Source organism: Bos taurus, chromosome 12 (genome assembly GCF_002263795.3).
Source record: "Bos taurus isolate L1 Dominette 01449 registration number 42190680 breed Hereford chromosome 12, ARS-UCD2.0, whole genome shotgun sequence".
In the NCBI taxonomy this organism is placed as follows: Eukaryota; Metazoa; Chordata; class Mammalia; order Artiodactyla; family Bovidae; genus Bos; species Bos taurus.
Genome location: NC_037339.1, coordinates 30,323,241 through 30,334,371, shown reverse-complemented (window position 1 = coordinate 30,334,371; position 11,131 = coordinate 30,323,241). Strand labels below are relative to the sequence as shown.

At 43.8% G+C, this 11,131-nt stretch overlaps 1 protein-coding gene across 10 annotated transcripts in view; it reads right to left on the bottom strand.

The window, feature by feature from the left end:
- Window positions 1-304: 304 nt before the first annotated feature.
- HMGB1 (high mobility group box 1) overlaps window positions 305-11,131 on the bottom strand; it is a 124,493-nt gene continuing 113,666 nt past the window's right edge. For 4 of the 10 annotated variants that reach the window (XM_059891959.1, XM_059891961.1, XM_059891967.1 and 1 more), the window contains 6 exons: window positions 9,571-9,628; window positions 6,997-7,145; window positions 4,084-4,247; window positions 3,712-3,857; window positions 3,065-3,239; window positions 305-2,016 (listed from right to left, as the gene is read on the bottom strand). In XM_059891959.1, the coding sequence (XP_059747942.1) occupies window positions 1,840-2,016; window positions 3,065-3,239; window positions 3,712-3,857; window positions 4,084-4,233 (648 nt within the window). In that variant the 5' untranslated portion in view covers window positions 4,234-4,247; window positions 6,997-7,145; window positions 9,571-9,628 and the 3' untranslated portion in view covers window positions 305-1,839. 10 annotated transcript variants of the gene reach the window in all.

Here is an 11,131-nt window from a genome sequence, read left to right as displayed (position 1 = left end):
GTTTAGATTTATAATCACTATTCTGCTTTTTACTTACATGTACCTTGCTTTGGAAAACTATCTTACTCAGTAGTCTGGAAGCAAAATTAGTTTTTTCCTAATTTATAGATAGCAGCCTGAGAACACATGGAATGTCTCATGGAAATCTTTTTTTATCAGCCCATTAACCTATTTATAAGGGTGAAGTGAGTATTTTTAAAAGGATAAACTTTGGCAGCCCTTACACTTAAAGGATGTTGCTAAGAGATATTAAGATAAAATATGTATATAACAAAAATCTTAAGTGAAAGCCATTTAACTAATATTTAAAACCTCTGCAATTATTAGTTTATTAGTATCATCCAGGACTCAGATGTTCAGTATTCCTCCTGAAATTACATAAACAAATGCAAATGGAAAGAATCCAAGTCAAAATTATATAACAAAACAGCACTCCATCACAAAAGCGTGTAAAATTACAAGAACGCTATTTTAAAACACTGGCACTTTAAGAGAACAATAATCTCAAAAACCACAAAATTGCCAAATTGTTCCCTAAACTGCTAAGCAGATAAACATATGACCCTAATGAATGAGCTGGAGTTTTGTAAAGAAAAGTCAAATTCAAATAAATCAGTTAATTCATACTGAAATACAAAGTGTCTTCCTCCCTTGTCTATTCGATTTATAAAGGGGCAAACCATAATACAGGAAGATATACCTGATTTAAAATGTGGTATATAACTTTTAAAGTCAGCCCAATTAATTAAAAATACCTTTAACCAAGGGTCTCAAGTTTCCTAAACAATCTCTACTTGGATAAGCAGGAGAAGACATTTACAGCCAGCACTTTTTCCCAGAGCCTTTGCTGGGACAATCATCGACAAAAAAACAATATGGCAGTCTTGTATTTTAAGCTCACGCTTTTGGGGATACATTCTCGGGTCTTTAACGTGGGAACTGCAAATATAACTGCCATTACATGGTAATGGGAGTTAAAGAGTGTAGAGTCCTCATGTAAAGATTAGAACATACTTTTCTATTAGTCCTTCAAGGACAGACTTTCAAAATGCTTGATTCTAGTAATCCCGTGCTGTGAATAGATTGGTTACTCTTCACTTGGTAAATGTAACTGGGCTATGTGAAATCCGCTATCAACTGGTCAAGACTGAAGTTTCAGTTATGGATGAAAGGTGTCTCAATTCAACTTTTATTACCCTCATCATGGGTATGCAGGGTGTGCAGACAAAAGCTTTTTATCAGCTAACTATATGAAAGATAAACAGTGTGATAATTCTGTGTGATCCAAAATGGGCAAAAGCAAAAGACTAGCTTCCCCTTAAGAAAAATTTCCAGACCTATGAAAAGGACAACAATACTAATAAAAAAAATTGTATTTACTTAGAAGCATTCAGAATGTCAACAAAACAGCTGCAACTTTTTTTCTTTTTCTTTTTTTTTGCAATTACAGAGTGGTATTCAGTTAACAGAACAACAATTATTCGTATAAGCTGCATCAGAGACAACTGAAGATGAAAAAACTACCATCCCCATATATAACTAATTTGTGCTGTGCACCAACAAGAACCTGCTTTAAATTTCCATGCCAATTTACAACCCCCATACTGTACCAGGCAAGGTTAGTGGCTATTGAAAATACCACCAGGACAGGGCTATCTAAAGACACATTCGGTAGTGTGTTAACTATACAAAAAAAGACACTGTACAGTTTAAAAACAAATCTTACACAGCCTTACATTTCAATTTTTTTTTCTTTAAAAGGAGTGAGTTGTGTACAGGGGGGTTAAATGCTTTATAGACAAGAAAAAAAAAAAAAAAAAAAACTGCGCTAGAACCAACTTATTCATCATCATCATCTTCTTCCTCCTCCTCATCCTCTTCATCTTCTTCCTCCTCCTCATCCTCTTCATCTTCCTCATCTTCCTCCTCTTCCTTCTTTTTCTTGCTCTTTTCAGCCTTGACAACTCCCTTTTTTGCTGCATCAGGCTTCCCTTTAGCTCGGTATGCGGCAATATCCTTCCAAAATAAAGGCAGGAAGAAAGTGGGACGAAAGACCAAACAGTTAAGTAATGGGAGAAATAAAAGTAACAGGCAAAACTTTATGGAAAAAACAAGGACTCAGATACACTAAAATACCATTTATCTGAAGATTCACACCAACTTGGACTTTCACAAACACTCATAAAAATATTATGAGATAACTAAATAAGCCAGAGCTCATGGTATGACATTGTCTAATATTTGCATTGCTATGGCTCACTGAAGTACAACTATATACCACATCCAAACTTTAGTTTATTAAAACTAGAATGTAGAGACTGATTAAAGGGTAGACACTGCCACCTTCTGAATGCAAAAAAGCATTCTACAGGTTTATACTGACAGACCCTAATCCATAGCAGGAAATCTCTCCATAAAAAAAAAAAAAGTTATCTGCCACCAAGCATGCAACTAGGTTCAGAAACATCTAGAAATGGATATATTTCTCCAGAATGACTAAATAACCTAAAATCTAACTTTACTTAATATTTCAATTAAAAGTATAAGGGGAGGTTATAGCTTTTTCTGGTATCAATTTACTGTACAGATCAAAATATTTTAAACTTTCTAACTTAGTCAAGTTTTTAATATAAGGGAAAGAACATAAGTGTTTCAGGGTGTTTATGAACAATACAGATCTGTATTACTTGGTCCAGCCTATTTTTATGTTGTGTGCCTGAACAGTTAAAATAATGACATTATCTGATTCAAAGTGACTACCAGAATTTTCATAAATTCACATGGTGGAGAATAACAAAACCAGCTTAAGTGTATATGGCCCTTGCCCAAGACAAATTATGTTAAGTCAAACAACTTTAACAATTTATTTGATCTACATTCTTTGAAAGATGGAAAGGGACTTGCAGACTACAGCTAATGGTGCACTGAATAGTTGTTATACTCAACACTGCACCACACCTATTAGAAATCATAAAATAGGAAATTAAGCTGCAGTACCAAGTACAGCTGTTCATCTAACATCTGGCATACTCCTTCACCGCTACACCAAACCCGCACTGCTTACCTTTTCATACTTTTCCTTCAGCTTAGCAGCCTTCTTCTCATAAGGCTGCTTATCATCCGCAGCAGTGTTATTCCACATCTCTCCCAGTTTCTTTGCAACATCACCAATAGACAGGCCAGGATGTTCGCCTTTGATTTTTGGACGATACTCAGAACAAAACAAGAAAAAGGCCGAACTAAAAGGAGAGAGTTAAGTTTAGAATTGCAGGTTTACCAACAACTGTGTTGTACTGCTATATAAAAGCCACTTCTAATTTCTACCACATATCTGACAGGGTATCATGTTATAAAATGCTAAATATCCCTCACTAGACTTAATTTACACAGTTATTTTAACTTACAACATTACTAGTTGAACATATATTATTTATTAGTATTCCAAATGAACATTCTGCAATTACTCTTATGATTTCTCAAGAAATAAAAAAGAATCAAAACTACATTTAGGAGACATATTGGGTGAGGTCAGTATCTAATTTCACCGCTCTAACTAAAACTGCCACCCAAGAGAAATTTTACAAAATTTAAATATACCAATACCAGTTAGCTAAGAAACTTTGATTACAGACTGGAGATCCACAGGGTGGCCTGCTAAATTTGTCTACAATAAAATACTTCCTGAAAAATCAAAACAGGCAAGATACTTACGGAGGCCTCTTAGGTGCATTGGGATCCTTGAACTTCTTTTTTGTTTCCCCTTTAGGAGGAATATAAGTTTTCATTTCTCTTTCATAACGGGCCTTGTCCGCCTTTGCCATGTCTTCAAATTTTCCTTTCTCTTTAGCAGACATGGTCTGTAAAAAAAAAAAAAATTGTAAACTTACATGAGTTAACAAAATTTTAACCAATTGTGAAGTATGGAAATGAATAAAATGCAGTATCCTTTGCTAAATATTTAGTAACCTGTTCCGACATCAACACCCACATTTGCAAATTGTACCGAAGCTTTAAAAAAAAAAAAAAATCGCAATTTGGAATTCAGCCTTTATTGCCTACTCAGTAGGTTTTCAGCCCTCTTACCTTCCACCTCTCTGAGCACTTCTTAGAAAACTCTGAGAAGTTGACAGAAGCATCCGGGTGCTTCTTCTTGTGCTCCTCCCGGCAAGTTTGCACAAAGAATGCATATGATGACATTTTGCCTCTCGGCTTCTTAGGATCTCCTTTGCCCATGTTTAATTATTTTTCTAAAAAATAAAAAAACACAATTTTAATGTTAACAATGACATTTATGGCACCGAAGAGCACTTGAACTTCTTGGGGAGTCAATGAACAGCATGGCACTGGTTATTAAACACGGCCTTGGCAACAACCCCTCACAATATCAAAGAAAATGTCAGGGATGGACAATTCCTAGAAGAGTCTGCACCAACCCAATAAATGGTCCTTCAGTGGGATCTCAAAGAAAGTGTAGACACAATGGTACACTCATACCGTATTTGTGAATTATCTCCCTGCATCTGTTTTGAATGTAATACCTAAGTGGTCATTAAAATTTTTTTTTTCATGTAAGAAATCATTATTAATCAACAAACCCAAAGGTCAGAAAAGGAATGCTGCAGATTCATGCAGCTACGTAAGGAGTAGGTAAGAGCCAAAGTTGAGTAGACCTTTCCGGATTACGGGCCAGTTTCCCCGCTCGTCTAAAGTTTTCCCCATGATTGCTTTAAAATATTCTCTTCTCGGCACAAAACTTTGCCGGGAGGAGGGACCGTGGAAGCGGCAGCTCGGACCCAGGCTGGGGGTGGGGTGGTGTGGGGGGGTGGCGGTGCTATTTGCGCGGCTGCCACCGCCAGGCAGCCTCGCTTCCTATCGGTTTGGCCCCGAGATGTATTTCGGTTCTGACTAAACACGTCCGGTCTGAAGTTTCTTCGAGTAAACAACGATGAGGGACAAAAGCCACTCCTGCTCGTGGCTCGGGCTGCCCCCCGCCCCCACCCGGGGAATATATATATACACATATATTTTTAAGCCCTGAAAAGTTGGGGCGCCGCGCGGGGCGGGCTTCGCACACCTTCCCGCCACCCGGGCCCCCTTACTCCCGCCCGCCCGCCAACTTCGGGGCCGCGCGCTGGGAGGCCGCCACCCCCCCGGGGCGGGGGGGGGGGCGGCGACCGGGCCTTCAGGCCCGGATCCCCGCGCGCGGGGCCCGCCACGTGCGCCCGCCGCCCCGCGCAGGCCCGTCGGCCTCCCCCATTTTGTCGGCTCGGCGGAGGGAGCAGCCCCGCTCGAAATGGGGGCTGGCTCCGCCCGCGGCCGCCGGGGCCGGCGCGCACGGAATGGCCGCTGCGCGTCTTCCCCGCCTGCGCCGCCGCCGCCGCGAGGGCGAGCGAGAGAATATGGCTCCTTCCCTTTGTGTGTGTATGTGTGTGAGTGTGTGCGCGAGAGTGAGTGTGCGAGAGTGAGTGCGAGCGCCGGCGGGCGGGGTGCGCGGCGCGCTCTGGCGCACACACTAGGCCATGACGGCCGGGGGGAGGGGCGGGGGGCGCGCGGCCGGACCCTCCCCCTCCCCCGTCCGCGGTGTGTGTGTGTGAGGTGGGGGCCCCCGCCTCGGGAGGCGCCCCCGGCCCGCCGCTCCCCGTCTCCCTCCGCGCGGCCCGCCGCCCCCGCACTCGGGGGGACGCGGGGCTGGCAGAAGAGGAAAAAAAAAAGTTGCCTCGGAACTGCTGCGCCCAGCTTCCCCCCCGCCCGCGCCCGCCTTGTTTTCTCTCCAGCCAGCAGCGCCGGGCCGAGTCAGCCATGTTATCCAGCGAGCGCCGCGGCGCCGCTCCCCCCCGCCGCCCGGCCGCCGCGCCCGGCCCCGGGCTCGGGCTCAGGCCGGCGGGCCCGGCCCCGCGCCGCCGCCCCCGGCCCCGGCCCCGCGCCGCCGCCCGCCCGCAGCGCCCGCCCGCCCGCGCTCGCTCGCCCGCTCGCCGCCGGCGCCCGGCTCTGCGGCGGCCAATGCAGCCGTGAAGCGCCGCCCGCCCGCCCGGCGGCCCGCCGCCCCCCGCGCACGCCGGCCGCCCGAACGCTCGGCCCCGGGGGTTCAAAAACACGTTAAAAAAAATTTTTTTTAATGGAAAAAAAAAATTTTTTTTTTTTTTTTTGCGCCAGTCAGCGCGGACGCCGCCGGGGGTGGAAACTCGCGGGGCTCGGGGCTCGCGGCGCCTCAGGCGGCCCCGGGGGCCGGGGCTCCGGCGCGGGGCAGGGCTCCCGGCGCCCGAGGGGAGGCTCGCTCCGTGCGCAGTTTCCCCCCACGGTCCCCCCTCATTTGCCTTTGTGTGGATCCTGACCCGCCGGCTCCCGGCCGCGGGGATCCGGCCGCCGCGCGGGCTGAGGAGCTGCCGGAGGCGCTCTCCCCGCCGCGGCGCTGCCCCGGACTCACCCTCCGCGAGGCACAGAGTCGCCCAGTGCCCGTCCGGCTCTCACTTGCCCCGGCGCTGTCTCTATGGAGCTCAATGTACTGCAATGGCTGTGAGAGCGGGAGCCAGACGCAGCCTCCTCACTCTCTCCGCTCTGTAACATTACTCTCCAGCCAGCGCCGCGCCTATTGGCTACCGCCAACTCACGGGGCTCGCTCATTGGCCCGATACCTCCCATTGTCCTGACCAGAGCCCGCCTGCTATTGGCTGTCTCCGGGGACACGTCATCAAGGATTGAAACAGCGCGCAAATCTGAATGTGTGTGTGTGCCGGGCAGAGAGGCTGAGGCGGGAGAGGCAGAGGCAGAGGCAGCAGCTGCTACGGGAAAGCAGAGCTCTATGGTGTATGTGTGCATGTGTCTAACCCAAGCCAGCCCCACACCCGAGCGGCCGCCGGAGCGAAAAGGGCCTGACTTTTCCACAAGTGTCTCCAACTCCTCAGGCAAAAGAGACACCCACAGACCTCCCCCCCCCTTTCTCACCCCAAACTCACTTCCACAGCCGTTGAGATAAGAGGCCCCAGACTTTTAACAGACCTTCAAAAGTGAGAGCGACACGATGAGATCACGGTCCCCGAAAACCGGGGTTTCTGCTTGTGCAGAGGGGCGAAAGCAGCCAAGATTCGAACTTCTCAACCACATACGGTTGCATTACACTTTAGATCTCTGGAAAGGCAGGGCTTTTCCTATAAGAAAGTGACAACGATCCAGTCAGCCGCTTTTAAAACATCCCTTTTCTGGGCTCTTAAGCCCGCACCGTCAGGTTTGCAGAGCAGCTGAAACCTTGAGTCACCCAACAGGCATTTAGTTTCATCCTTTTTCTTGGTTTGCTCGAGTTTCACAGCTTGTCTGGAACTTTTTATTTAAATACAAAGCCCTGTCTTAACTTCCTGGAAATCAAACGATTCTTCCATGAAATTAAAGTACAGCCACTTCATTTCGATGCGGGGTACTCCAGCAGGAAATGTTTGGGAGGGCCTGCTAGAATTAGCAAATTCATTAGAGACCACATTTTTAACTGTTGGGCTGTTTTATTTGACTTGGTGTGGATTACTGTGATAATCAAACGAATCCTTGTGATGCTATCTTTCTTTCCCATCGCACCACTTAGTGCATCCATGTAACTGCTCTAGGGTTACAGGAGTTGTAGGTATATTGTTACCCGGAGGATTAGATGGAGGCAGAGAGTGCCCATGCCCAAATCCATAGGCTGTGGCTTCCCTAACCCACCAAGGTGGCTGGTTTTAACAGACAAACTTACATTATGTCTGTGAGGAAAATGTGCGGGCTCTAATAGCCAGTTCTGGAGACCATACGCTTATATCGCCCCTTTATGAAACTATTATCTATTGCTCTGTAGCCTGAGCAGACCACACCCCTATTCAGTTACAACAGACTTCCCTTTTTTTCACTCTCTAGTGGTATGTTTATACACTTCTAAACCCACCAGCCAATTCCTCCAAATTTAACAGACCAAAGTTAAATAATTTTGTTAGTTTTTTTCATATATCCCATGTAAACATCCATAACATAATATGCTTTCTCAAATTTATTAAGCTACATGAGAACAGACAGAGAGATAACCTCTCCTGACTATGATTTTAATGCTTACTCCTTTTTAAAAAAAAAATACATAATTGCTATCAGGGTTTATAGTCTTGGTGAGTGGACAATGCATGCTATATGAACATGAAAAGAAATAATATTAAAAATATATAAACTAGTATAATGTGCTTAAAGTTATTGGTGTTTAAAAAAGCAAACATCTAAAGTTAACTTTTATACTGTTTTCATACATATATGCTCTTCTTTACTTCCCTCCATTAATCTAATTTTATGCTTTATTTAAATCTAGGTTATTTTAATTCTGTTTTATCTTCTCAATGACTATATTACAAAATATTCATGAGAATGATTACATTTTAGGGCATCCATGATATCAAAATTTGACTATTACTTGAAGATTGTACTATCAGTATTTTCCAGGAGCATTGTTGGGTTTGCTCTGGATCAACCACTTTTTTAGATACTTTTACCAGTTATTTCTAATAGCTTACTCCTTCCAGGGTCAGTTTATGGTCACAGAACAAGAGAACAATGGGCCCAACACAGGTTTCTATTTCAGCAGGATGCTATGGTAAGTAACAGGCACTGGATTTAAATATCAATAGACCTGGGTTCAGATCCTTGCTCTGCTACTTACTAGCTCTACAATCTCAGACAAGTGTTTTTTTTTAAACTTCTTTGTGCTTCATATCTTTCAGCTATAAAATGGAAGTTATCACTAAGTGGTTGTAAAGATTAAACTTATTTTTCAAAGATTTAAGATTATGCTGACCTCTTTAAACTCATGACTTAGAAAAACTCAAGTGCAATTAGCCTTGAGCTTTTCTTCATATTTTATTTTTATATGAAGGCAGTGGTTGCAAATTAAGCTTTTTTTAAAAAATTCTATCCTCAAACAGTACTATTCCTCATTCAGTCTAGTGATGGTTGCTTCATTTACTCCCAAGTATATCAGGGGCCATGACACAAGGAAGGATATTAAGACCTCCACTTACAGGCACATTTCTCATATTTGCTTTCTGTGATACAAAGGGAGGAACATAAAAAGGAGAAAAACTTTCAAGTAAACCCTACAACTTCCAGCTCTAGCCCTGCAACTTTAATGTTCACTTATTTATGATATTAGACCCTCTTCTTCAATGTGAATCATCAGTTACAAACTGGCATATATTTTACTTTAGGGTTATTGAGGGTTTTATCCTAACTTACAGAGTTACCTAATTTAAAAAGCTTGATCACTCTCCATGCCCAATTTAGGCAACTGAATTTCATATCTTCATTAATGTAATTTATGCCCTTCCTGGAGCCAGCCTCTAAGATAGGTGAAGTGCCTCTCTTCTGGGATCCCATAATATTCTGTACATTAACTACTATGCTCACAATTGTAATTATCCAGTTATGTGTCTGTTTGTCCCACTGCACAGCACCCCTTATAGGCAGGAATTTTATTTTTGCATCCCAAGCACCTAGCAGGGTGCCTGACACATAGCAGGCACTGAATAACGTCTACTGAAGAAATGAATTAATAGCTGAAAGAGTACTTACTGCAAATTATTGTTTTAATCTTCCTCTTCCATCTTTGGAGAGAAACATTGGGGTATTTCTAAATCAGAAGGCAGGAAAATAGAATAATCAGTAATAAGCACATGTTAGGATACTAATATTGAGGATAGGTGTCAATGGCACCTCGTTCTTGTAACTTAAAAAGAGGAAGATGGAGTTGGGGGCTGGAGGGAATTGCAAATATAGACAGACACATATATTTGTACTATTTACCAGCTCCCAACTAGGCCAAGGTTATTCCTAGTTGGATACAATGAACTATGGCAAGCCAAATAAGAATTTATCACAGTAAACTGCAAGAATGTCTGCCCAAAGGTTGCTTCCAATGGGCATTTGAAACTTAACTCTAATGTAAAAAAAAAAAAAAAAAAAAACACAAAAAGCAGACGGGGGCTCTGGATGTTTGGCTGCAGGATATTGATTCCTCCTCATACAATGAATCGTAAAGTCAAGCTATATGAATTCTCTTGTTGTCTGTCCTTCTCAAAAAGGGCCAGTTTCTGAAAAGGAGGAGAAACAGCAAACCAAAATGTCTGAGGAGGTCAACCAGACTAAGGATCCTGTACACTTAAAACCTTTTTTTCCTGGATGCTGACAATACAGGGGAGGAATTCAGGAAGAGAAAACAGTGCAGGTTGTGAACTAGGACACTGAGTCCCACCACGTGTGGCCTCTGGTAGCCATTAAGGTGTGTGCTTGTTTCCCCAACTCTTGCTTAGGGGCTGTGATGCCTTATCTCACTTGTGAGGATGTTACAGGATTAAACAGATGGGCCAAAAGAAAGACCCAAGGAAGGCAGAGGAGCGGTGTTATTGTATCTGTCGGCGAGCATAGAAGGGAAACTTTGGCTGCTTAGTACTTCTGCCTAGGCCCGAGTCTTCTGTCCCAGTGTGGCTTGCAGGTGGGGAAATTAGTGGTTTCAGCTGTGGGCAGATAGGTGGCTACGCAAAAAAAAAAAAAAAAAAAAACCACCACCAACAAAACAAAACGGTATATAAGCAAATTTTTGTGTGTTAGAGGGGCATGCTGGGCAGCTTGCAGGATCCTAGTTCCCCAACCAGGATTGAACCCAGGCCCTCGGCAGTGAAAGGAATGGAGTCCTAACCACTGGACTGACAGGGAAGTCCTGGACACAAATTTATACCAACAATATCTCTAGAATTGGAATATTTCACTGGTGAATAAGGAAGAAAAATTACACCTTTTTAAAGATAAGGTGCCTCTTTTCTGGTTAGCCAAAGAATGGTATATATGAAGAGGGGAAACTCATTAGTAAGTTTTTATAAAATGGTGATCTAAATTCAGAAAAGATCACTCCTTTAGGTTTTGATCTCAAGAACCATGTCAACATGCCAAATTCAGCTGCCCTATTAGAAGTGCCGTAAACCTTGAGAACAAATGTCTTAGCACACCTGCTAGGTAGGATGGCTTATAATAAGAAAGACAGACATGGCGAGTGTGAGTGAAAATGTGGAGAAATTGGCACCATCATATACTGCTGGTGGGAATGTAAAACAGTGCAGCTGGTTTGCAAAACAGTCTG